General features: G+C 46.0%; 1 protein-coding gene across 1 annotated transcript in view; it reads left to right on the top strand.

The window, feature by feature from the left end:
- Positions 1-136: 136 nt before the first annotated feature.
- Positions 137-27,485, top strand: part of FAM227A (family with sequence similarity 227 member A) — a 74,343-nt gene continuing 46,994 nt past the window's right edge. The window contains exons 1-10 of the mRNA XM_055329425.1: positions 137-281; positions 2,017-2,087; positions 7,607-7,676; positions 8,254-8,330; positions 10,203-10,349; positions 19,192-19,293; positions 19,799-19,903; positions 22,050-22,173; positions 24,752-24,856; positions 27,000-27,079. Of these exons, the coding sequence (XP_055185400.1) occupies positions 137-281; positions 2,017-2,087; positions 7,607-7,676; positions 8,254-8,330; positions 10,203-10,349; positions 19,192-19,293; positions 19,799-19,903; positions 22,050-22,173; positions 24,752-24,856; positions 27,000-27,079 (1,026 nt within the window). The remainder of the gene's footprint in view (positions 282-2,016; positions 2,088-7,606; positions 7,677-8,253; positions 8,331-10,202; positions 10,350-19,191; positions 19,294-19,798; positions 19,904-22,049; positions 22,174-24,751; positions 24,857-26,999; positions 27,080-27,485) is intronic.

Genomic DNA, 27,485 nt, shown 5'->3' on the forward strand with positions numbered 1-27,485 from the left:
ACTGAACCACCCAGGGATCCCTGTGGTTGTGTTTTCTAAGATGGTTCTATGCTGTTTGTGATTTCCAGGAGGCTGGTTGAACATAAAACAAGATTGGTGTAGGAAATGAGAGGCTCTTAAGTTTACAAGAAACTGGATGGTGGCTTATTTCAGTAACATGGATGTCATCAATGTCACTGCCTTGCCAATGGTACCAGTGGATGAGTACCTGACTGTATCTCTCAATGCACAGAACAAGGTGAAGAATGCTGTGAGGAAGACCCTGGAGGACAATCCACCCTGTATCCTTCTATGGTGCTGTCTACAACTCAGACCAAATACACCTGCCACAGATGTGTAACTAGTGTCTACATCTGTGACCCAAGTTATCGGCCCTCTCCTTATTTGCTTGTTAATTTGTTTTCAATTAGTTAAGCCCTACCAATCCTCCAAAAGAATCTGAGACAGATGGTTTGAGTTTATTTTACTATCATCAGGAAGGGCCCCAAAGAAGAAGTGTGGAAATATTTGTTGAAAGAACAGGGAAGAAGAAGGAGGGAAAGCTCATTTTCTTCATTGTCTCATTCTTTCTCTTCTGTTTTCCTAAGAATTATACGTAGCAACCAAGAAGTCCTGGTGCAGCGCTCTACCCCTCAGACAAATGAGCTTAAGACCCAACTTTGTTGTTCTCACTCAGCTTGACCTTGCCTCTTCTCACCTGCCAGCCCTTCTACCTGGGCTCCGAGTTTGCCCTTTCTGGCATCCTCCCTCCCCCATACCACCCCCACCCCGGCCTCTTCCAGCATCTGACTTCTCTAGCCCTGCCTTTGTTGATCTCCTCTCCCTTCTGACTCTGAGCTCTATGCCAGGGACCCTCAGAAGCCCATCTCTGGAAGACCTTAGAGCTCATCTGGCAAATCACACTCTCAGGCTATAAATAACCCCAGGTCTTCTGGTCTCATCAAGAGCTCATTGACCTTCAAGTCCTGCTGCTGCCAGCCAAGCTGCAGGTGTCCCCTCTGCATCCCCTCATCTTCTGCACCTCTCAGAAACCCTTCTGGAGATGAGCACAAGTGATCCGATCAGGGTCTGCTTCTCAGACTCACTTTCCTGGGTCTTTTTCTAATGTCCCCTCTTTCTTCTTAATCCCTCACTCATCTCAACCTAACTAACCCATTTCACTTCCTATGCTTTATCATGTCCTTTCTTGGCATCTTCATCTGTCAAGTATCCTCCGATCTGTAAGAACCCTTGAGGGTAATGGAAAAAGGAGTGAACTCTGCTTTATATGAAGGCAGTGAGGAGTGATAGGATTATGGGGCTTCTATGAGGATATTTCCTAGACCAATTGAGTCTAAGACAGAAAGAAATGCAAACGTAAAGAGGATAACAAGAGCAGCCCTTGAGCTGAGCAGAGATTTCAATAGTGATAAACAAGGTTGAGATACTTCTGACCCAGTCATCCCTCACCTGAAAGTCTCCCTTAAAGGAACAATCCCAAACATGGAAACAGCTCTCTATGTGCATCACAGCATTATTTATCATAAAAAAATTATGGACAACTTAAATATTCAATAGCCATGGGACAGTTAAATGTATTAAGGCGTATTCTCTAAATGGATTCATATAATGCCATTTAAAATATTACGAGGATTATTTAGCTCTATAGAGAATGATCATAATAATGAGTGGAAGAGAAGTCGAGTCCTGAAATAGACATTCGCTGAGATTGTAATTATGTAAAATGTATGTTATAAAAAATACTGGAAGAAAATTTCCCCAAATCCTAACAGAAGTTGTTAGCATGGTAGCATAATGGATGATTCTTTTTATATTTTCCAAGGTGTTTAGGATATGGTTAATTTTCATTTAGACTTTATAAAGCAACTCATTTAAAACGACAAAAGAAGTGTGAATGTTTGTAAAGAAAATTGTTAAGTGAAGAGACAGCTCAGAGAGTGAGCCAGGCTAGCTAGCCCTATCCTTTTCCTGTGTGATCAGTACCCAGAGAGTTTCCTTAGCAGACTCACCTCTCAGCCTGCCTTATTGGCTCCATACACCAGGTGAATCAAATGATTGGCGAGCTAGATCTGAGTCCCAACAGCCTGGTGAGTTATGGGTCCCAATACAAGGCTTCCTCCACTTATCTGAAAGCACATTTGCACAATGGAGATCTGAAAGATATATTTTATTAGTAAACTTTATTTTTTGGAGCAGTTTTGGGTTCAAAACAAAAATGAGGAGAAAGGGCAGAGTTCCCAAATACCCCTAACTCCACACCTGGACAAGCTCCCCATCACCACAGTGGTACATTTGTTACAGTTGATGAACCTGCATTGACACATCATTATCACCCCAAATTCGTTGTTTACATTAGGGTTCTCTCTTTGTGCTGTGCATTCTGTGAGTTTCGACAAATGTGCAATTACATATATCCACCTTTGTAGCATCATACAGAAGAGTTTCACTGCCCTAAGAATCCTCTGTGCCTCTCCTATTCAGCCCTGCCAACTCCTGGCCACCCCTGAACTTTCTGCTGTCTTCATAGTTTTACCTTTTGCAGAATGACATAGAGTTAGAACCATACAGTATGTGGCCTTTTTCAGACTGGCTTCTTTTACTTAGTAATATGCATTTAAATTTCCTTCATGTCTTTCCATGGCTCAATAGTTTGTTTCTTCTTGGCACTGAAGAAGGTCCCTTTGTCTGAATGCACCACAGTTTATTTACCTGTTCACCTACAGAAAGACCTCTTGGTTGTTTCCAAGTTTTGGCAATTATACATAAGGCTGCTGTGAACATCTTTGTGCAGGGTTTTGTGTGGACATATATTTTCAGTTCATTTGGGTAAATAGTGAGGAGCGCGATTCCTGGACCAGATGGCAAGAGTATGTTTAGTTTTCTAAGAAACCGCCAAACTGTCTCCCAAAGTGGCTGCACCATTTTGCATTCCCACCAGCCATGAATGAGAGCTCCTGTTGCTCCCCATCCTCACCAGCATTTGGTGTTGTCAGCATGCTGGATCTTGGCCATTCTGATCAGTATATAGCAATGTCTCCTTGTCGTTTGAATTTGCAATTCTCTAATGACACGTGGAATTGAACATCTTTTCATGTGCCTGCTTGCCATCTGTTGATCTTCTTAACTGGGGTGTCTATTACAGTCTTTGCCCCATTCTTTGAGTTGTTTTCTTACTGTTGGGTTTTAAGAATTCTTTGTGTATTTTGGGTAACAGTCTTCTACCAGATGTGTTTTTTTACAAATATTTTCTGCTGCTTCACTCTGACTAAATCTCCTGACCCCATCCCCCTTGGCAGCTTACTTTCCAGCAAGTTCCTCCAGCCCCAGGGCCCTGAGCTGGTCATTGCCTCCATAGTTTTCAGTTTTACCCTCTCCCCTCAACTTTTCTAGTGCTAAGTTTTTGGGGCCAGTTCATCTTTTGAGTCTGTCTTTTTGTTTTATTTTTTTTTTTTAATTTTAAATGGCAAGGTAATGCATACTTATTCTAAAATATTCAAATGGAGGCACCTGGTGGCTCTGTTGGTTGAGAATCCGACTCTTGCTTTCCGTTTCACTCATGATCTCAGGCTCATGAAATGGAGCCCCACATTGGGCTCTGCTTGGCGTGGAGTCTACTTGGGATTCTCTCTCTCTCCCTCTCCCTGCACCCCTTCTCCTTGCTTACACAGTCTCTCTCTCTAAAATATAAAGTACTCAAACCATTGACAAGTATATTAAGTAAACTCTGAAAGTCACTTCACTCCCAGCCCAATTTACTCCTTAGAAGTAAACATCAATAATTGGTGTGTATCCTTCTAGAACTTTTTATATGCATTTAGAAATCAGGATGCCTGGGTGGCTCAGTCAGTTAGGCATCTGCCTTTGGCTTAGGTCATGATCCCGGGGTCCTGAATCAGGCTCCCTGCTCCATGGAGAGTCTGCTTCTCCCTCTGCCTGCCACTCCCCCTGCTTGTGCTCTCTCTCTCTCTGTCAAATAAATAAAATCTAAAAAAAAAGAAATAGAGAACACATATATTTAGGGTTATTGTTTTCTTTTCTTTTCTTTTCTTTTTTTTTTAGATTTTATTTATTCATGAGACACAGAGAGAGAGAGAGAGGCAGAGACATAGGCAGAGGGAGAAGCAGGCTCCATGCCGGGAGCCCGACGTGGGACTCAATCCCGGGACTCCAGGATCGCACCCTGGGCCAAAGGCAGGCACTAAACCGCCGAGCCACCCAGGGATCCCCTCAAATTGCTTTTCACAGAGATTAAACTGTTGTTTAGTCATGCAGCAATGAGACCACTAGTTTCAATTGCCCCTACACTACCAGTCGAATTGTGAGTAAAGGCAAAACAGACACACACTATTTGGTGTGATTGCCTGTAAGTTAAGAAACCTTGTATCTGTGTTTGTGCACATATCCATGGGAGAGGTTATAGTACTAGAGGCATATGCTCTGGAGTAAGACTGTCTAAATTCCTGGTCTATTATTTTCTCACATTGTGACATTAGGCAAATAATTTAATCTCTGTGAATCTCCTTTTTTTTTTTAAGATTTTATTTATTTATTCACAAGAGACACAGAGAAAGAGATAGAGGCAGAGACACAGGCAGAGGGAGAAGCAGGCTCCATGCAGGGAGCCTGACGTGGGACTCGATCCCGGGTCTCCAGGATCACACCCTGGGCTGAAGGCGGCCCTAAACCACTGAGCCACCAGGGCTGCCCTCCATCTTCTAGAAAATGATAACAGTAATAAGTATCCTTCATAGGGCTGCTGCAAGAATTAGTTAAAACCGACAAAGAAAAAAAATTATTAAAAACAAACAAAAAACCCCCACAAAGACCCTTAAATCGGGGCAGAGAAGAGTGCCGGCTCATAGGAGAGACATTCCATACATACCAATGTGTAGGAGAAGAGTCTGGAAGGATACACACCAGTCAGTAGGGTCAGTTCTGGAAAGAGGGTAAAGAGGAAGGCAAGTAAAGCATCTTTTACTGTATATATTTCTGTAATGTTTAGGTATTTTACAATAGGAATGTTATTTATGTGTCAGTTCTGTGGCTTTTTTTAAATGATAATTTTAAAACCAGGAAAAAGGATGTTTTCCTCCTAGAAGCAGGATCCGGTGGCTTTTCAAGATTACCTAGCATTGGCGTATCCCCTCAGGTGGTCTTCATCACCAGTCAGTTCCAGGAAGGGGCTGGCAGGAGCAACCCAGGGTCTTCACATGACCTGGAGGAAGGGACCCTTTGCCTGTCCTACCTGTCCTCTGCCCAAGCAGCCGGCCAGATCTGTCAGAGCTGCCTTCTGCCACCAGAGCCCATCCCCAGGCTACCCTGCTGGCCTCTCTTGGCTGCGGGTTGCCCTGTTCTATGTTCACCAGGCCTTGACTGTGTGGCTGCTTCTCCTGAGTCAGCACCTTAGCCAGACTAGTTTCTCCTGTGTCCCTGCTGGCTGGCATCTAGCACAGCGCCTGGTGTGTTCAGAAGTACTTAATAGATGTGTACTAATGAACGAGTGAGCCCCAGGTCCTCCTCCCTCCGTCCCATGTAGCCAAGTCCTATTTCTATTCCCTCTTCCATGCCCTGAGTGTGGGATTCCCTCATCTCTGGCCATGAACCTCACCTAGCTCCCCTTTCCAGTCTCCCTCCCCTCAAGATCTCCCCCACTCCACATCAGAGCTCCACCATCCACACAGCCGCAGCAGGCTCCTCTTCCTGCAGCTCATCACTCTGGAAAGGCCTTCCCTGTGTCCTCCACCCCAGGACTAGTGTAGATGCCCCTTCTGGGCACACTTCTGGCATCCTGTCCCTCCCCATGGCTGCACTGATCACTTCATAATCACTGGCTGCTCCCCACTAACCTGTGAACCTTTGGAGGGCAGGGATGGTGTTCACTGCTCTCTCCTGCATCCTTGATGGGCCTTTAGCAGATGCTCAGGAAATATTTATGGAAGGAATGATAGGGTTGCAAATTCTCGCTTTTCTGCTGTACTTCAGCCTCGTATTCTCAGCTACCTGGAGCAGTGCCACCAAAACCTAAGTGATCATCAGAATCCCTTGCAACATTTTTAAAAACTAAAAGTGTAAAGAGCATCACACAGGACTGCATGTTCTGCATGTTCTTGTTGGTACAGGATTTCTCTGGAAGGCTAGGCAAGAACTAAGGATGTGGGCGGTGGGTAGGAAGACTTGTGACTAGACTATTAGATTTTGTACCTTGTAAAATATTTACTAGTTTTTACAATTTAAAATCTATTCAGGAGCCACAGTAAATAAACAATTCATGACCAAAGGCAGACGTCAGGAATGAGCTTCTCTAATGAATTGGTATATCTGAATAATTCCCCAACAATGCTGGTCACCTGCCAGGTTTAGGAGTTGACTTGCCCCTTGTCCGTACTGCTCTCATCCCAAAGACAAACAGCCCAGCATTGGTGTCACATTTTCCCCTGAAATTTGTTTTTATTCCAATGTTCATTTATCCTTTCTGCTCTCTCTGTATAAAAATTTTGTCCATCCTTCCAAGGCCCAGATAATATTGGCTACAATGGCACCCTGATAAGGCTCAGAGATGCTGCTGTTTTGCAACATTGGCGTATACCTGTTCAATTCATTCATCATGCTACTTTTTCTTGGGCTACTTTTTTGGAGCAACAGTGTCGACAGACTTACCAACGTGACCCCTTTCCCCATCTACATACACCTACATACATGCCAATTTAGGATAAAGTGATGGGAGGCTAGAGGGGCATTTCACAGTTTATGGAGGGCAACAGACAGCTGCCTCATCATGCCTCCCAACACTCATGTCCTACCTCTCTGGGCATTCCTCTGTGACTGCTCCAACTCACGCTGCTCTCATTTGTTTGAATCCCAAACATAGCAGTTTAGGACTTAATTGGCCCATGTGTGCTGATGTGACTATCCAAACAGATTGTAAATTCCTAGGGCAAGAGCACAGAATCATAATTCTTCGTTAACTCTTATTATCCAAGAACAGTGCTGGGTTCATGGTTGACAATCAGTACAACTTGTTGGATCACTGACATTAATTTTTCTTTTCTTTCCTCAACAAAAGATGGGGGAGTCAGATCAAGAGAAATCTCTTGAGCAATCAAGGGTATGGTGATTAATAATAATAATTTCCCTTTATTGAGCAGCTCCTGCCTGATAGTAACCTCTGTGCTAGTGTTTTAAGATGCATTCAATACTTTATATGTGATCCATACAAGGATCCTAGAAGGTAGGTATCACTGCCCCCCTCAGAGAGTTTAACCAATAGCTTTTAACCCATGGAGCTTGATTGGAACCCCATTCCAAATCCTGTACCCCTCAGAGGTGTAGACAAGAGGAGGCATAGCCAGGAGAAGGAGCAGTGTGAGAGAGGGAGGGGTGGGGGAATGTATTGGTGGTGACACTTGAGGTGGGGCAGGGATGAGGTCAGTGACACCAACGGCCACCAAGACCCTAGCACCTAGGGGGAAGACAGTGAGGCACTGCCACCAACTTTGCTCCAGGACTTTTGCACACCAACAGGAGAAGTGGCCTGACCTCTGACCCTACCCCTGTCAGAGATCTGCATGAACTGCCCTAATGCCCCTTTTCTTTTTGATTTTTAAAGGCAATTGAGAGATTTGAGCTGGAAAAGAAGGCTTTGAGAGAGAAAAGTCGCGGCGGCTTGAGAGACAGAGGCAAAAATCCTTTCTCATAGCCTTGCTGGTATTTTTGTGGGGTTCGGCTTTTGTTAATATCTCAAATGCAGTTAAGCGGGAATCCAGCATTTCAGCTGAGGATATTTCTGTCCTCTTCTGAAGGAGCCTCACATCTGAGTTGCTGGCATTGGGCAAATTAGGAGGGGAAGGACTGCACACTTAGAGACGGCCTGCTATGTGGCTCACTGCACCACTGCTTTCAAGCGGATTCCCTTGTTAAATCTTCATAATGTCCCCACCTGTGGGGTAGATGCCAGTGAACATAGTTTATTGATGAGGAAACCAGCTTGGAGCAAGGGAATGGCTTGTCTGCAGCAGGTCCTGAATTCAGGTCCCAGCCTGCCTTCACAGCCCATGCTGTGTGCTCCTGGGGCAAGGAGTCTAACCCATCAGGAAGGGAATCTTAGTGAGTCAGCAGCGCAAGTCCAATGAGACTAAGAGTGTGACTGGCAGCCGGCAGCTCAGGCTGAGTGAAAAATCGCAGCTGTAATTACTGCACAGTGGTGAACAGACCCCATGGTCACTCACATCCTGTTTCTCTTCCATTCTTCTGCAGACAAGACTCAAAGCAAATCACAGTATACGTGCAGAGGCTCAGAATCCAGGAATGTCAAATCTTTCGTTAGTAGAAGGGTAAGGGATCTATTGCTGGGTCTCTTTCTGACTGATTTCTGCTGGGCATGAGTTTAGTCCTGGGGAGGGGACACTTGGCACCTGGCTGGCGATGGTGCAGGAAAACCACAGAGTGCCCTTTTTAGAAGATCTTAGAGCACCTTGATAACACTAGAATTTCTCATGCCACCCTTGAAGGGCTAGAATGAAGAGTGTTCCAGAGGTCATTTGTCTGTTTATTTTTAGAACTTCCAAGGTGTGTCCTCTTAGAAACAGTCAGTTTAGAGTGAGCTCACACAGAGCCGCCTGTTGCCCCGCTCCAAGAGGCCCATTCGCGCAGCAGAGCAAGTTGTGTCCGTCACTTGGACGCCACAGGAAGCTGATAGGAGTAGGTCAGCAACCTGTCCAGCATCATGCATCTGGCTCAGGGCAGAGTGCCTGTCACCCGCCCATGGCCAGGCTGCCCGCTGCCTCCACAGCCACCATCAGGCGCCACTCCAGTGAAGATTCTCCCAACGTGCTCATTTAGCTACCCAGGTCATATGTGTTCAAACTTTCTTTTTGGGGGGGTACAGTATACTTTATTGATGGTACATGACAAGGTAGGGCTCCCCAAGCCCCTGTGTTCAAACTTTTAAAGGTCAGAGTACACGAAACCATCTGTTATTGTTACCCTGTTTCTACCTTTTAGCCCAGGAAATTCCCACACAGCACAAAGCCTGATGGTCGAGAGAGTGGGTCAAAACTGGCATCCTACCTATGATGGTGGCCAAATGGATGTGAATGTCCTGGCCAAAGTGGCACAGCTAGTAAATGGTGGAGCTGACCTCTGGCCCGGGTTGTGTGAGTCGGGGTCAGAGCAGTTCATCAGTTGAGTTTGGCCAATGCCAGAGCCCAGTTAGAAAGCAGCTCAGTCCCTGAGAATGTTTCCAGTAGGTGCCATGGGTGATGGTAATCTGTCTCTTCTTTCCAATTTTCTATATTTTCACACTTTTTGTAGTTATTATATTGTCTCTTTAAGAAATTCTTTCTAGGACGCCTGGGTGGCTCAGCGGTTGAGTGTCTGCCTTCGGTTCAGGGCATGATCCCACAGTCCTGGGATTGAGTCCCCCATCTGGCTCTCTGCATGGAGCCTCCTGCTTCTCCCTCTGCCTGTGTCTCTGCCTCTCTCTGTGTGTCTCTCGTGAATAAATAAATAAAATCTTAAAAAAAAAAAGAAGAAATTCTTTCTAAATGAAGAAACCTAAAAGAGAGGAAACTTATATCCTCCAAATTATCAAAGACTATAATATTAATTGGAGGTAATCAGAGAGTATAGTTAAGTAAATGATGGGATGTCTTCAGTGATAATTTTTTTTAAAGGTTTTATTTATTTATTCATGAGAGACACACAGAGAGAGGCAGAGACACAGGTAGAGGGAGGAGCAGGCTCCCTGCAGGGAGACTGATATGGGATTTGATCCCAGAACCCCAGAAATCATGCCCTGAGCCAAAGGCAAATGCTCAACCACTGAGCCACCCAGGATCCCCAGTGATAAATTTGAAGACAGTGTAACAGTGTGGAAAATCTAAAGTGGACAAACCAGGATATAAAGTGTGTGTGTGTGTGTGTGTGTGTGTGTGTGTGTGTGTTTATGTTTCTGTGTTGTAAAGTGAGTGAAGTTACACATACATATTTGTATATAGGTGCTCAAAGCCTGAAAGGGAAAAATCAGAAATAACATCAATAGGAGTTTGGCTAGAGGTGCTGGGATCATGAATGCACCCCTATTTTTTCCAGTGTTCTATAAACTGGTTATATTGTCTTCATGAGGAAAAGGGGAAGCTATCCTGTTATTAGTTTTAAACTGTCAAATGATGGACCTTATTTCTATATTCTGCTTTTTGTTTCAGAAAATAGCCCATAAAAATATGCTGGCAGAGCTGTACCAGTACCCACAATTTAACAGCGCTGTGCCAAACAGGCTTCCAAACGGGGTGAACTTCTGTGACATGGTGGGCAATGTGGTCCGGGCTGAGAGAAACCGCCTGAGTGGCAAGGTAAGGAAAGACAGTGGGCAGTTCACCAGTGTGACATCAGCTCTCTGAGACCCAGCTGTACCCCAGCTTTGCAGCAAGCTATGTTGCAGGCAGATGCGGCTTTCCCTGATTTATACCCCAAGAAACAGAGTCAAGGTCACTAAGTAAGTCATTCAGGGCCACACGGTTTGCAAGTGACTGAGCTGAGATTAGAACCCAAGCCTACATGTTCCCTCCAAAATCTAGATTCTTCCTCCCAGAGCACTGGTTTCCAGACTGTTTTGATCACATATCCTATCGGCAAAAACTTCTGAGTGTGTGCCCTCATGATGTATTGTTTCTTTATAAATGATATGCTTGCTCTGTTGTCAACAGCTACATTGTTTATTAGTAATCTTAATTTCTTGTTTTTCTTTAAAAAAAAAAGATTTTTATTTATTTATTCATGAGAAACAGAGAGAGAGAGAGGCAGAGGCAGAGGGATAAGTAGGCTCCATGCAGGGAGCCTGACGTGGAACTCAATCCCGGGCCTCCAGGACCATGCCCTGGGCTGAAGGCAGCGCTAAACCACTGAGCCACCCAGGCTGCCCTAATTTCTTGTTTTTCTTAATTAGACATTAGTTAGAACATTTTCCTCCTACACCCTTTGGTACCACTTGGGGTGAATTAGCACTTGGGGTACTGGAGGGTGCTAGGTTCCTTGGGAAGCAGGGTTGGGGCACTCTGAGGCCCAGAACCTGTGTGAGACAGCACTGGTCACTCAGGACTTGGGGACCAGTTTAAGGAGGGGTGGGGAGTGAGGGAAGCCTAGAATATGGTAGCTATAGCTCTATAGCTGTGCCTCAGCACTCTTCACGACTGTTCACTAACCACCCTGTCCCCAGAACAGCTCCAATCCTTGTCCCCTTGGCTCCTAACTAGTCTCCCCACCATTCCCAGGAGCTTCTTAGTCTTATCTATCCGCACTTCCCACTGCTGCTTCAAACCACTCACTCCTCCATCTCTCTCTCTCTCTTCTCTCCTTCCCTCCGTCCCTCTGTCTCTCTTTCCCTCTCTCCTTCTCTCTCCCTCCCCCCACAGGCCTTCCTTTACTCCCTTCTCTCTTCTCTCTACTGCCTTCTCTCCAGCCCTGCCTCCACATCAGTTCCATATGTCTTGTTCCTCCGCATCTTGCATTAGGACTCTCTAAGAGTGATGATCTGTTCGGGCTAGGTACTGCCCAGTATGATGGTGGTGTTTGCTGGAGTTCCAATACCTAGTTCCAGCGTGCTCCAGCTGCAGCCAGCCTTTGACCAGACAGTGGTCACTCTGGGGTCAGGTACCTGATCCCCTGCTGTCCTCAGCATAGAGATGGAGGAGTGGCGGTACTCAGAGCATCAGATTTACCCCAGGACAATGTAAAAAGATGTTCCCTGCATTGCTATTTATGATAGCAAGGAACTGGAAGGTAGTACATGCTGGTGGCTAGGGAGCTCTCTGGGCTCTAGTTTCTTCTGTAAAATATGGTTAAGAGCAGTCTCTGTGTAGAGGTGTGATTGTAAAATTAAATAGGAGAAGGATCTTATTTAAGTGTATAAAAATGCACTTAGGGGGTGCCAGGGGGGCTCAGTTGGTTAAGCATCCGACACTTGGTTTCTGCTCAGGTCTTGATCTCAGGGTCCTGGGAGTTGGGCTCCACACTCGGGAGTCTGCTCATCCCTCTCCCTCTCCCTCTTCACCTGCTTATGCACGTGCACACATTCAGTCTCTCTCTTTAAATAATAAATCTTTTTTAAAAATGAAAAGTACTAAAAAAAAAAAAAAGGAAAGAAAGAACGAAAAAGAAAAGTACTTGGTCCACTGCTTAGTAATGAATTCTCCCAAAAATGGTCATTTCTATTATCAGCATTATTAGAAACAGTTTAAGGATGATTAATAGAAGGCCAGCACAGTCATTTTGAGTACATCTATTGTGGACTACTTAGCCATTGAACTGAGTGTTTATAAAGAGTGTATTTTGGTATGCAGTGATGTTAAATTAAAAAAATATATCAGGGATCCCTGGGTGTCGCAGCGGTTTAGCGCCTGCCTTTGGCCCAGGGCGTGATCCTGGAGACCCGGGATCGAATCTCACGTCGGGCTCCCGGTGCATGGAGCCTGCTTCTCCCTCTGCCTGTATCTCTGCCTCTCTCCTTCTCTCTCTCTCTCTCTGTGTGACTATCATAAATAAATAAAAATTAAAAAATATATCAGTATATAAAACTCTATAATACGGTCTTAAATAAGCACACATAGAGGAAAATCTGGGGATGAGACCATAGATATTACCAGTGTTCGCTGAGTGATAAGGTTATAGCTTTTCTTTTCTCCTTTTTCTGTACTTTAAAAAGAAGAAAGCAGCACCTGACTGGCTCAGTCAGAAAAGCATACGAGTCTTGATCTTGAGGTCATGAGTTCAAATCCCACAGCACCCACACCCAGTGCCTTCCACTGCACATTCAAATCCCACATAGAGATTACTTAAATAAATAAAAAACTTTAGGGCACCTAGGTGGCTCAGTGGTTGAGTGTCTGTCTTTGGCTCAGGTCGTAATCCTGGGGTCCTGGGATCGAGTCTCACATCGGGTTCCCCACAGGGAGCCTGCTTCTCCCTCTGCCTGTGTCTCTGCCTCTCTGTCTGTCTCTCAGAAATAAATTTTAAAAATCTTTAAAAAAATAAAATAAACTTTAAAAATAAATAGAAGAAAGACTTGAGAATAATTAGATTGTATGTTTCATGGATCGGCCGTCCCTATGTGACCTTTGTGCCCACTGGCACAGCCACACACTCATATTCCATTTGCAATGTGGGTAGCCCCAAGGACAGTGACCACTGTCTTATTTTGGAGGTCCCATGGGGAATGTTCTCTTTAGGCCTTAATCCCCAGAAAACTGTATCTCCTGGCATGCCTTTAGTCGTATAACTGATGCTTATAACTAATATTTTTCTTCAGCCCCCAGGAAACTCAAGGCAAATTTGTGTCTTACCTTTAGTTTATTTATTTTATTTTATTTTATTTTATTTTACTTTATTTTAAGATTTTATTTATTTATTCATAAGAGACACACACACACACACACACACACACACACACACACAGAGGCAGAGACACAGGCAGAGGGAGAAGCAGGCTCCATGCAGGGAGCCCGACATGGGACTCGATCCCAGGACTCCAGGATCAGGCCCTGGGCCAAAGGCAGGCGCTAAACCGCTGAGCCACCTGGGCTGCCCTTATTTTTTTAAGCTTTTATTTTATTGTATTATTTCTTTAAAGTTTTATTTATTGAAAGAATCTCCATACCCGATGTAGGGGCCCCAACTCATGGCCCTAATACCAAGAGTCTCACGCTCCACTGACCGAGCCAGCCGTGCGCTCCCATGTCTTACCTTTAAAAAGTCCCTCATCCATCCTGCTCAGGGGCTATCGCAAACCCTTCTCTACCTCCTCACACCCTCTCCTCCATCACCCTTCTGGGCAGGCAGCCCACGTTGCCTCTGCTTCAGAGACTCTGGAGGACATCCCTGACTGTGAGCTCCACGCGGAGGAAAGGCCTGCTTCCCTCTTTGGACGGTGGCCCCAGCCTGGTACTGAGTCTCACCTGGGACTCGAAGAGTTGGGGGTGCCGGCTGCCCTCACTGCTCATGGCCGCTCTCTTTCTGTCACTGCAGCCTGTCACTGTTTCTGTCCCTGACTGTGGCCCAAGTCACTCTACCCTCTGCTCTCAGAAGGTCAAGTCCAGAGGATGTGGTTTTTTGTTTGTTTTTTTAAAGATTTTATTTATTTATTTATTCATGAGAGACACAGAAAGAGAGGCAGAGACACAGGCAGAGGGAGAAGCAAGCTCCATGCGGGAAGCCCGATGTGGGACTCGATCCCAAGACCCTGGGATCACACCCTGAGCCAAAGGCAGACGCTCACCCACTGAGCCACCCAGGCGCCCCCAGAGGATGTGTTCTGTTATCACTTTAGATGACCCCTCCGTGGAATTGACCCCCTTCATGGAACTGACCTTCCTGCACTCGGAAGTTCTGTCCTTCCTTGGTTTCTGTGCTGGCTTCTCCGTCTATTCAGGCAGTACGCTTGGGCTCCCGAGCCCATGTTCTTGGGGACCCCTACCTCCACTCCATCTTCTCCCTCGGCACGGACGCATGGGCACAGTGGAGGGTGGACATGAGGCATCTTCTCCCGACACAAGGCTCCCCACTGTGTCATATCTCCAAACCCCATGCTGTGTGCCCCACTCCCATATTCCCTGCCTCCTGCCCTGCTGGCCCTCAGACCTGTTTCTCTCCCTGTCTTGTCGAAAACCACAGCCTTCCACCAGCCAGTCTCCTCCCTGGCCCTCGCCCCTCTGGCCCAGCAGTCATGTCTTGACCGGACTGTACTTCCTCTTCCCCCAGCCACTGCCAAATTCAGGCCCACGCCTTCTTGTCTGGATCACCAGACACCTGCTGCTCAGCATACCATCTGCCTTACCATCTCAGTCCCCTCTAATGCACCTTCTATGCTGCCTCGAGGGATCTTTCCAGAACAATAATTTTCATGGTGTTCGTGCCCTTTTGAAAATTCTCTGGTGCCAGCTGCCAGAACAACCCTTGGTCCCAGCACCCAGGTGCCTCATGGTCTGACTCCTGCTTGGCCTCTCAGCATCCACACCCAGTGCCTTCCACTGCACAGAGACCCCTTGAAGTTCCCCAGATGTGTGTCCTGCTGTTTCCCCACCTCAGCACATGCTTCCGCCTGTCTGTGGAGCTCTCAGCTCTCTCTTCTTCATCCAGCTGTTTTTATTCTCAAAGCCTCCCCTGGCACCCCGAGCACAGGTTAGCTGCCCCTCTGGGCTCCATATCCCCCTGGATTCCTTCTCTCAGGGCACCCATCACACTAGATTACAAATGTCTGCTTACCTGGGAACACCTCCAGGGCAGGGACTCTCCATCACCAGCCAAGCACCTAGCAGGTGACCAGTAAATAGCCATTGAAGGGCTGAAATGAAATCCTTTTTGAAAGGAAACTGGGGAATGAATGAATGAGAAGTAGCACACCCTTAGCGAGTGTTTCCTAAGTGCCTGGCACTATTCTAAGCATTTTGTAGGTCTCGCTCGCTAGCAGTCCTGGAGGTGGGAACTATCACTGTCACCTCCATTCTTTGTGATGCCAGCAGGCTGTGTCCCAGGACCTGGTGGGGGAGGGGGGCGTCCCATGGGACCAGCCAAGAGGGGCCCTGGCTATTCACAGGACAGAAAGCAAACACGAGCCAGCAGGAGGTGAAAGCAGAGTTTATTGAAGATGTCAGGAAAGTGCAGGTAGAGACAGTGTCTGGGAGACTCAGGAAAGGGATGTGAGTCTTGTCTATGTTTGTGGCCTGGGGTGTTTGTTGAGGGTGGTGGTCTGGTGTATGTGTCCTCACAGGCAGCCAGGAACTGGTTTGAACAAAGACAAAGGCCCAAGTGTTATTCCTTGGAGCCAGGGGTTCTTGGTGTCAATGCCTAGTACCAGGGGGTCTGGAAGACACACATGATGGCTTCTCTAGTCATTGTCACCTGGTCCTTCCTCAGATGTCATCTCTTCCAGAGAAATCATCCACTCCTTGTTCTTTACAAGAAGGATGCACTATCTGCATTAGGAGGCTTGTGTAAAGTGGGGATGCAAGTCCTGGCAAGAAGAGAAACAGGGAAAGGAGTGAAAATATTTTTATGGAGTCCTTCAGTTTCCCTGCCTCCTCTAGATGAGGAATCCGAGTACACACAGGTTCAAGAATGTTGCTCAAGGTCACACAGCTTGTAAGTGTAAAAGCTGGATTTGAATCCAGGCAGTCTGGTACCAAATTGTTGCTCTTAACTGCTCCGACTATACTTTTTCTCTAAGGAAACAGGAGGAATGGTGAAAAAGAAAGTGAAGAGCAGGGATCAGAGAGCTCCCTGCTCATAAGAGGGTTGCTTATCAATGCACCATGCCCTCAGCTTCCGTGGGCCTGAAGGGAGAGCCAGGAGGTCTCTCCCTGTGCATCTAGGAGAGAGGTAAAAGTGGGATTGATGTAGTTAGGACATATAGGTGAGGTTTGCTGGGGTGAGGTCTGGAGCCGATCACCAAGAAAGGGTTCTTGAGATGTCTTTGGTGCAAAATGGTGGTTCTATGAAAGCATGGGGACAGGACCCATGGGCAGAAAGAGCTGCTGCACCGGGGTTGTGAGGGGTGCTGATTATATACTTGGGGGTTGGGAGAGGTAAGGAAAAGGGAGGTTTCCAAAAGAACTTTCATATGCTAAAGAGTACCTACAAGATACTGGAGGCCTTCCCACTGCCAAGTTAAGGTGGTTTTTTTCCCTCTAGCAATGCATTAACATTAAGATAGTTGGGAGCTTCCTGGAGGAATATTACACTCTTCCCACTTCAAGTCTCTGTCAATGGGCTACAGGTTATTATTATTTTTTAAAGATTTATTTATTTATTTATTCATGAGAGAAACAGAGCGGTAGAGACACAGGCAGAGGGAGAAGCAGGCTCCATGCAGGGAGCCTGATGTGGGACTTGATTCCGGAACTCCAGGATCACGCTCTGAGCCAAAGGCAGATGCTCAACCACTGAGCTACTCAGGCATCCTTGGGCTACAGGTTATAAGGACATTTAATTGTATGTACATTTCTTTTTTTTTTCTTTTAAAGATTTTATTTATTCATTCATGAGAGACACAGAGAGAGAAAGAGAGAGAGAGAGAGGCAGAGACACAGGCAGAGGGAGAAGCAGGCTCTGTGCAGGGAGCCCGAAGTGGGACTTGATCCCGGGTCTCCAGGATCACACCCTGGGCTGAAGGTGGCGCTAAAGCGCTGAGCCCCCCAGCTGCCCTGTATGTCCATTTCCTTCTGGAAGCTAGGTGATTGATAAAAATTCTTTGTTCTTGTAAATCACTAAGACATTTGTAAGCTGAGGGAGACCCCTGTCTTGCTGGACTGTGCTCTCTCTAAATTAACTACTTGTTTTTCCTTTCCTTAGCTTTAGGGCAGCCAGGAGTGCCTGAGGAATGTCACACATATCCCACCTGGTGGGGGGGGGGGGGTTGGAGTTGCAGGGTGTCCGCTTGTGTTGTGTCCTCAGCTAGCCCTCATCAGAATCTCTTTGCTCTTCACTCTTCATAATGCTAAGAGGCAACCTGTTTGGTGTTTCCGGGGTCAGGCAGCCTGCTTCCAGAGCCTTCCGGGTTATATGAATTTAGGCAGGAATCCTAAACTTTCAATCCATACTTTCCTCTTCTATAAATCAGGGATACCTATGGTATCTACCACATAGATTGTGAAAAACGAAGTGAGATAAGGAGTGAATGTGCATAGCCCAGGGCCTGACACAGGATAAGCATTCAACAAATAGGACACAATATTATATTATTTAGGTAGTAGCTTTGGAATCAGAGTAAGGTTCAAGACCATATGGCATCGCAATGAAATCTGAATTTTCTGACCCTCTTGATGGGGAACAGAGGGCTAGCTGAGGACAAAGCACAAACTGACACCCCACAAACAACTCCCTCACCCACGGTGGGAGACCTGTGACATTCCTCAGGAAGTTCCCAACTGTCTTAATGTTAATGCCTTGTTAGAAGAAAAAACAACCTTTAACTTGACAATGGCAAGGCCTCCAGTATCTTGTAGGTACTCTTTAGCTTATGCAAATCCTTTTGAAAACTCCCTTTTCCTTACCTCCCCCCACACTGCAGGCATATAATCAGTCACCCCTCACAAGCCCGGGGCAGCAGCTCTTTCTGCCCAAGCAAGGGTTCTGTCCCCGTGCTTTCATAGAACCACCGTTTTGCACCAAAGACGTCTCAAAAACTCTTTCTTTGTCATTGGCTCCAGACCTCACCTATACCAAAACCACATCACTCCGACTTCCCTGATATTCTATTCTAAGTTCTAGAATTCCATAGGCTTACTAGGAACCCGGCAGAATCTTCTGGTCCAGTGATTTGCATTTGTGTAGTATCTGTGTTTGTTGATTGTAGCTAATTGAAGTAGGTGAGAACTTGGAGCAGGGGCCTGGAGTTACAGGGTTCAGTCCCTGCTCTGCCACTCGCTGGCTTATTACTTTGGACAAGTAACTTCAGCTCTTTGGTTCTTGGTATCCTCATCTGTAAAACGTAAACTGTAAACAAACTATAAGACAAAACATTGTAATGGTTAAATGAGAGCATGTAAAAACACCTGGAAAGATAAATAGTTGACACCTACTTTAAAGGTTTAAAGTGTTGGGACGCCTGGGTGGCTCAGTGGTTGAGCGTCTTACCTTCAGCTCAGGTAGTGATCTCAGGGTCCTGGGATTAAGTCCCACATTGGAGTCCCTGCGGGAAGTCTGCTTCTCCCTCTGCCTACATCTCTGCCTCTCTCTCTGTGTGTCTCGTGAATAAATAAATAAACTCTTAAAAAAAAGGGGGGGGTAAGTGTGGGGCACCTGGGTGGTTCAGTTGATTGTCTGCCTTCTGCTCAGGTTATGATCCTGTTGGGTTCTGGGATCGAGCCCTGCATCAGGCTCTTTGCGCAGCAGCGAGTCTGCTTCTCTCTGTGATCTCTCCGGCTCTCACTCTCTCAAATAAATAAATAAAATCTTTAAAAAATAATAATAATGAAAGGTAAGTGTTGTTTTTAAGGTGACGCCCAAGTATGTTAACTCTACAGATGACTGGCGGGAAGATGGTATGATTAGTAACAGCCTCAAGCTGTGGAATGAAGGAGGAAAGGTGGGTCTTGGATGGAGAGGATTATGAATCTGCCTGTGGCTCCAGGTGAAAAATGAGTGTTCAAAAACAAGAGGAATAATAATTTGATTTTTGTTGTTTGTTTGTTTGTTTGTTTCAAGTCTTTCTGTTCAGATAAAGAATTAGAGAAATTCCTCTCTTCTCCTTCTCCAAGAGCCATGTGGTTGGATAGCTTCTGGTGGATCTTTCATGAGAGGTACCAGGTAACACAAATCTGATTGCTTCTCTCCCTTGCTTATTTTTCTCTGGAACAAACCCAACCTCTTTCACATGGGCTGTAAACCTCTGATTTTGTGGAGCACTCCTGCAGCCTCATCTGCCACCTTGACCACCCCCCCTGTGCCCCCTCCCTCCCCAGTGCCTCACCTACCCAGACACCCCATGCCTCAGCCACTGCACAATGTCTTGTAGCTCCCTGAGTGTTAAGAACCATTCTGTGTCACAGGGCTGGTCAAGCATAGGGCCGGAAGCAGAGTCAGGACCTCCCAGCCCAGCGTTTGGGTGCTTTCTTCAACAATCTGTCTCTATGTATATATCTATTTTATAAATCCTATGAAAATTAGTGTACTATTTCATTAATAACATGAGGTTAAATATCTCAAGAATGAGTTTCCTATACATGAGAAAAGTACATATTTCAGAATCTCAGCCGTTGGCCATTTAAACCAGGGGCTCTAGTAATTCCTTCTCCACTTTTATTCCTGGTAGCCAAACAAGGAGGTCCAGAATAAGCTGTTTGACCGGATATCCCAAAACTACGCCTCTCTCTTGCTGCATGAATTCAAGTCCCACTATGAAGAGGCTCTCTTAAAAGTGAGCATCAAGCACTGTTTGGAGAAAAAAAATCACACTAGATATCTCTTCACTTCTATTGCCAATAGAATGCCCATAACATTCTGTGAGGGAGTAAGCAGTGAGTTGTGCTATATTCTTACACTGACTTGTAATGCAGCAGTTAAAATAAATAAGGCAGATTTATATATGGTATATTTTAAGTAAAAAGCAAAGCAATTTATAGAACTCTGTGTTTAAAAATGTGTATGTGTGTGTGTATATATATATGTATGTGTGCCTCTGAATAGAAAAAAAAGATCTAGAAAAATACTTACCAAACTCAGCAATGGTTATCACTGCGGAATGAGGCTGTAAGAGACTTCCTTTCCCATTTCATATATTTCTGTAGTATTTAAATAAGCGTGTAATTTTAAAAGTATAAATATACATATATTCACAAAGACTGATTTAACTACATAAATTATTTAAAGTACCATAGTCAGAGTTAAAAGGCAAAGGAGAAACGGCAGAAATCACATAGCACATACATCACACAATGTAGCGAACGCTTACAAATCGGGGTGCCTGGCTGGCTCAGTCAGAGGCACATTTGACTCTTGATCTTGGTGTTGTGAGTTCAAGCCCCACTTTGGGTGTGGAGATTACTTAAATAAAAACTTTTAAAAAAGAACTCTTACAGGGATCCCTGGGTGGCTCAGCGGTTTAGCACCTGCCTTTGGCCCAGGGTATGATTCTGGGGTCCCGGGATTGAGTCCCACCTTGGCCTCCCTGCATGGAGCCTGCTTCTCCCTCTGTCTTTGTCTCTGCCTCTCTCTCTGTAGGTCTCTCATGAATAAATAAAATCTTAAAAAAAAAAAAAACTCTTACAAATTGATAAGTAAAGATGAGGGGCGCCTGGGTAGCTCAGTGGTTGAGCATCTGTCTTCGGCTCAGGTCGTGATTCCGGGGTCCTGGGATGGAGTCCTACATTGGGCTTCCCGCCGGGAGCCTGCTTCTCCCTCTGCCTGTGTCTCTGCCTCTCTCTCTCTGTGTCTCTCATGAATAAATAAATAAAATATTTTTTAAAAAGATTAAAAACATAAAACAATAATCATTTGATACTCCTTTTTACCTGCTAGATGCATTGATTAAAAAGAATGATTCCCAGGGTTGTGAAGCATCTAGGGAAATGGCGCTCTGAGAGTCTGAGAAGTAAATTAATATATTTTTGCTACAAGGCAGTTATACTAGTTAAGTGTCCACCTACCAAATCACTTCGATGTTCTGTGCCCCAGTTTCGTCATCTATAAAATGGAGGTGATAGTGCCTCGCTCACTGAGTTATCCTAAGGATTAATTAAATAAGATGATGTTTGTAAGGCATCTGACATATCGCCCAGCACCCCAAGCGCATTATAACTGCTGTAATTACTATCATGATTCCATCTTCTGGAGGTCATAATCGAATACTCAGGAAAAGCTGCCTTCCCTCATGCATGCAACAGATTTTTGCCTGCGATGTGCCAGACAGAGAGATACTTAACAAAATAATTATTCCACATAATTAGTAATATAAAGGGATAGTATCCATTGATGGGGATGTTGAATGATTTTGATTTGACTACTCAGCACAATATTATGAAGGTCACTCCTGGCAAAAAAAAGAAAATTCCAAAAAGTTGATAAGAACCCAAGGAAGTGCTTATATTATATTGTTAAATGAATTAAGCCAGATACAAATGTGTAATTTAAGATCAACTCAAGTTGAGAAGGAACAGCAGTACCACCTATGCGTAGGGAAAAAAACCCAGTAGTAGTACTTCCTGCTATCTCCCAGAGGTAGCAAGATGGGCAGGTCAAGGGTATGTCCTCATCTGGACTACTCTTGCAGGTGGCAGAAGGCTGAGCCGCAGACCACCTGCAGAGGAGCTGGGGGAGGGGGAGGCTGCTGGCCAAGCAAGGCGAGCAACAGGTTTGAGGTGTGGCCCCCAGGTAGGGTCAGGGGTCCGCCAAGACGTGGGCCAGCAGCAGAGGGAAATTGCCACCCCCATCTCCTCCATGAGTGGAAGGCCGTGTGGTGTCAGGTAAAGAGTTTAATCATGGATCCTTTTGGCAGTCAGGGGCTCTTTTCTGGTTGTGGAAATGTCCAGAATGTTGCCTGAGCTCTGCTTCCCGCCCCCCACCAGAGGTTGCCATCGCTTCTAAGTAAAGCCGTGTACACCAGCTTCTGTTGCTGTTTCCCGCAGTCCTGGTTCAACACGCATGAATTCAAATCAGACATCTGTAACACAATGAGCCTGTGGATTTCAGGTAAGGAGGCCTGCTCTGTTCTGGGGGCAGCAATTCCGGAAACACTTTTCTGCCTGGGCCTCAGTGTGTTGTTGCCATCACACCTCTCAGTGAGGCAGTTGTCCTTTGCTCCTGTTGACATTAAAGAAGGTAAGGTGTGCGGTCAGAGCCCCCAGGAGTACTGATTGCCCTGTTTCCACAAAATAGTGCGGAGACATTCCTCGTTGCCTTATTGTGTCCCTCGATCTGCAGGAAGCAGGTTTTAGCAGAGGTCAGTTGGTCATGTGCTACGGGTCAATGGACCCAGAGCTCAGGAACCCAAAACCGTATGCTGATTGAATGATCCCACTCTTCAACTCCGGGGTGACCCCGTGTCGCCCAACTGTAGTCCCCTCATCCCTGCCGTGCACACAGTGCCAGGCTGATGTTTGCTTTTAACTACTTTTCACTCCCCTTCCTACTCCTTTCTTCTGGACCTAGATATTTTCTAAGGTCATTAACATCTGCCTATTGAGACGTTCCTGTGTACTAAGTACTGCACTAAGTAAGCACTTTTTTTTTTACATTTCCTATTGTCCTGGGGGTCTCCCAAGTTCACTTCCACATTGGGATATTTGCTCAGAGAACTCACAGTCTCAGCATGTAGTTACGTTCACGGCTAAGATTATGGCAATGAAGTGAGGATACACAGCCAGGGAATACTCTTTTTCTTAAAAAAAAAAAAAAATTATTCGTTCATTCATGAGAGACACAGGCAGAAGGAGAAGCAGGCTTCATGCATGGAGCCCGATGTGGGACTCTATCCCAGGACCCCAGAACCCCAGGATCACAACCTGAGCCTAAAGCAGACGCTCAACCACTGAGCCACCCAGGTGCCTCCGGTGCCCCCAGCCAAGGAATACTCTTAAGGGAAAAAACAGGCAGAGTCTGGAGGAATTCATGGTGTGGGCTTCCTTTTGCTCTCTTCTTTCTATGAGGAGTTAGGCAGGGCGCTCTCATCCCTCTACAACAAAAATGTAGCAACATGTTTGATGTTTCTGCCTGGGGAAGCCTACAGGAGACACAGCACCCGCAGCTTATACTGGGGGCTGGTCACATAGACACCTCTATCAGGTACCAAAATTCCAGGAAGGCAGGTGTTCAGCAGAAGCCACGTTGTTTTATAGATTGTTTAGGCACATTAAGCCTCTTTTGACAGGGAAAAAAAATTTTCTCCAGCTATATTATTATAATTGATGTACAACATTCTGTAAACTTAAAATACACAAAGTAATGATTTGATGCAGGCATCTATTGGGGAATGTTGACCATGATAAGGTTAGTTAACACATCCTTCACCAAATAATTACCATTTTGTTGTTATGGCGAGAAGACTTAAGGTCTACTCTCAAAGCAATGCTCAAATATACAACACACTGTTATTAACTGTAGTCATCATGCTTGTACATTAGATGCCTGGAACTGGTTCCTCATATAACTGGAAGTTTATACCCTTTGACCAACATTTCTTCCTTTTCTCCATCCCCAGCCCTGGCAACCACCATTGTACTCTCTGCTTCTATGAGCTTGGCTTTTTCGATTCCATGTATAAGTGAGATTATATGGTATTTGTCTCTCTGTCTGCTTTATTTCACTTAGCATAATGCCCTCAGGGTTCATCCATGCTGTTGCAGTGTATGATTTTCCTTCCTTGTCTGTGACTGGATAATATTCCATCATGTGTATATACCACATTTTCTTTATCCATTCATCATCCATGCATGGACTGTCAGGTTGTTTCTACGTCTTGGCTGTAGTGAATAATGCTGCAGTGAATATGGGAGTACAGGCATCTTTCTGAGAGAGATTTCTTTTTTTTTCTTTTTCTTTTTTTTTTTAAGATTTTATTTACTTATTCAGAGAGAGAGAGGCAGAGACACAGGCAGAGGGAGAAGCAGGCTCCCTGTAGGGAGCCCAATGCAGAACTCAGTCCCAGGACTCTGGGCTCACGACCTGAGTCAAAGGCAGATGCTCAACCCCTGAGCCACCCAGGTGCCCCCACATGGTTTTCTTACAAGAAGAGCATTAACCCCATAAACATCACCATCAGATATTTAGGGAGAACCCGTTTCTGGTTAGCTAAGTATGATAATATGTTGAGCAAATACTTACTAATCTCCTATTTATCATGTGCTAGGTCCAGTGCTAAGCCCTGGAGATGCACAGGTGAATAAGATCCAGGTCTTGTGCTCGGGAGCTCATAGTCCAACAGGAAGAGAGGAGATAATCACTCCAGGAAAAGGAGTGATTACAATGCCTTCACATCTGGACAGCACAGGATCACGTGTCCTGGTGTGATCCAGTTGTCATACCCACACTGTCTGGGGGTGCCAGGCGAACCTCGCCATCTCTTTTCCAGAGGAAGCCACCAAAGCTTCCTATAGATGCAGAGATGCAGGAAGTGGCTTCCTCAAGGCCACAGGCCCAGTGTAGGATGGGGCTAAGGCTTGAACCCCCTTCCCCAGGACCAGTGGGGGAGGGAGAGGAGAGGCTCTGTCTTGTTTTCTGCCTCCTTTCTCTTCTATGGAAGTTTTCATGATCACTCTTCACTCCCTGTTAGGTATCTACCCTTGCCTGCAGAGCTATAACAGCTGGGACTATTCAGAACTGGATCCAGAGAGATTCCGGAGAGAAAAAATAATTCTTCAGAGAAGATTGTTAAAGAGTAAGGTACCCCTTGTGGATCTGGGCCCCCTTTATTCCTGCCACCATCCAGTTGGGGCAGGGCAGGGCCTGGCAGGCTAGGGCCTTAGTGTTGGCTGGGTTCCCTCTCACATTCCCCCAAACTAGCCACCAACATGACTGAAATGCTTTCGCTTAGGAATTCTAGAGTCAGCACGACATAATAGCTGGGAAACAGAGGTGGAACTTTATGTTAATTATACTGAGGGATGCCAGTGACTGGGTGTCTACTCTGGGTGAGGTTCCATGCTGGGTCTTTATCCATGTACTTAATCTCACAACAACCAGCTTGAGTACACACTAAATCCATTTCACAGATAAGGAAAGTAGAGTCCAGAGAAGCAAGTTGCCCAAGGCCTACTTTCTTATGGCACGCAACAGGTGCATAAAGGGCCCTGTGTGCCAGACACGCATGCCCCGGCAGTGCAGTCTAGTGGAAAATTTAGGTCCCACAGTCACACTGCCATGGATTAGGCACTGCGGTGGCGCAGGGAGAGATACCCAGTCTAGCCCTGAGATGGTCAGTCAGTGGCATGCAAGCTGAGATTTGAAGGATGTGTATTTTAGACAAGTGAAGGGGACAATTACTGTTCCAGATGGAGGGAACAGCATGTGAGAAGACCTAGAGGCATTCCTCATGGCAGCCGTGAGAGGACTCTTAACGGGTAACCAGCCCATGGGTGACGAGGCCAGAATCCAAACTCAGGACTGCAAAGCCAGAGAGACACATGCTGAGTTTGGCAGATATTTCCTCCAGCAAGGGCATATCGACCCATTTCATGGGTGCACCCCAGAGTCGCAGCGAAGCCCTATCTTTCATGGGTCAATAGGACCCAGGGGGCAGACAACACCCCACTAATAAAGTCCCTTAACCACACACAGGACTTTTTGGAAGTGGAAGATAGGAGTGAGAAAATTATTTTTGTCTTAAATATAGTGCAAACAGTTCGTGCTGTAGAGAACGAGTCTGACCACAAAGTGGTACTCTGATTAACAATAAAAATAATGCTATTGTACACTGGCTGCATTCTTTGCACCAGCCACTGGTTGGGTTCTTTTGTGTCATCCCTACCTGAACCTCACGAGTGAGCCTGTCACCCTAATCTTACAGCAGGATTTGAGGTGCAGAGAGGTTCCTGCGCCCAGGGCTTCCTGGCACAACTGGGGGCCAGGATTTTGCCCAGACGACTAATCAGCCTCCTGCTCTTGTCAGCCGGTGGCCTCTGTGGCCAAGGACATGGTTCTCCCCTCTCAGCCTACCTCCCTTAGGGAAACTGAGGTCACTCAGCAGGACTGGGGGGCCTCCTGAGAAGCATACTGTCCCTGGAGGGGCTCTAGCAAGGCCTGTCACATGCTGCTTATAAGGACGAGCGGCATCAGCATCTCTAGAAGGGCTAAAGCGGACTCTGCGGTGACCGCCGCCCCCCCCCCCCCCCAGGATCTCTGAATGTTGTCCAGTTTGCGAGACACTGGCGCAGGGCCCAGGGAAGGCAGTGCTCAGAGAAGAGCACGGCTGCCTTATTGAGTGGAAATGATAGCTTCGCTACTCCTCCTGAGCCCGGCATTTTCATTGCTGCTTTTCTCAGCATTTACATTTACTGACCCACTTAATATGTTCCCTTTCCCAGCAATCACCATGGACACACAGAAATTTCAAAGTGAAAAAAAAAATGTAACCTGTAAAGGGTCTTCAAATTTAATGACACTCCCTGGGGATGATTGTTACTTTTCTAAGGGATTAATTCAACATTTATTCATTTCAGTGTTTCGAGGTTTTGAGTTTTTTGTTTTTCTTTTGAAGCCAGTACTTGTTTTTTTTTTTTCTTCATGTGGGTTGACTGCTTGCCCTGTGTACTAGCCTCTGTATACATGATTTACTCTAATTTTGTTCAGCAGCCCCACAAAGGTAGGTAGTGTTCAGACCTCCAGCAGGATCAGAGAGGTTAGGTAACTTGCCCAAGGTCACTCAGCAGAGGGAATTACAGAGGCTCTGAATGACAGTTTGCCTGAGGTCCATTGTCCTGCTATGGCTGTTGCCTCCAGGGAGGGGGCTGTGTCAGAACTCCTGGTCTGCAGTGTCAGCTCCCAGACCAGAAGGGACTGAAGCACATTTTTCTCTTCTCTAGAAAGAGAGTTCTCTTTGTTCACTTCTAAGAGATGTATCTCCCAGATGTCTATCCAGAACAAGAAAATCCATTGCCTTAAGGTGAGTAGAGGGGCACAAACCCGGACCCCTTGTATCCCCAAAAGCTGCAATAACTTCTAGTTGGTTCCACATCTCTGCACTCCCTGTCCATCATCTCGGGGAGGGATCCGGGTCACTCTAGGTCTGTGTGAGTGAGTAGAGCACTGCAGGGTCACCCCACAGAAGTGCAGTGATTGGGGGATGAGAGGAACAGAAGCAGTTTCTAAATGTAGGCTCAGCTCAAAGCGTTTTCGTATTTTTGCCTATCACTCCTCATCATAAACCTGCACTTGGCTCTCCTATCTGATGTACGAAAGATGTTTAGGGTTCAAAGCTGGTGGCCAAGAAAGAATTCTTGTGACGTCTTTGATGCAAAAAGGTGGTTTTATTAAAGCACAGGGACAGGAGCCATGGGCAGAAAGAGCTG

This window comes from Nyctereutes procyonoides, unplaced genomic scaffold (genome assembly GCF_905146905.1).
Source record: "Nyctereutes procyonoides isolate TBG_1078 unplaced genomic scaffold, NYPRO_anot_genome, whole genome shotgun sequence".
Classification (NCBI taxonomy): domain Eukaryota; kingdom Metazoa; phylum Chordata; class Mammalia; order Carnivora; family Canidae; genus Nyctereutes; species Nyctereutes procyonoides.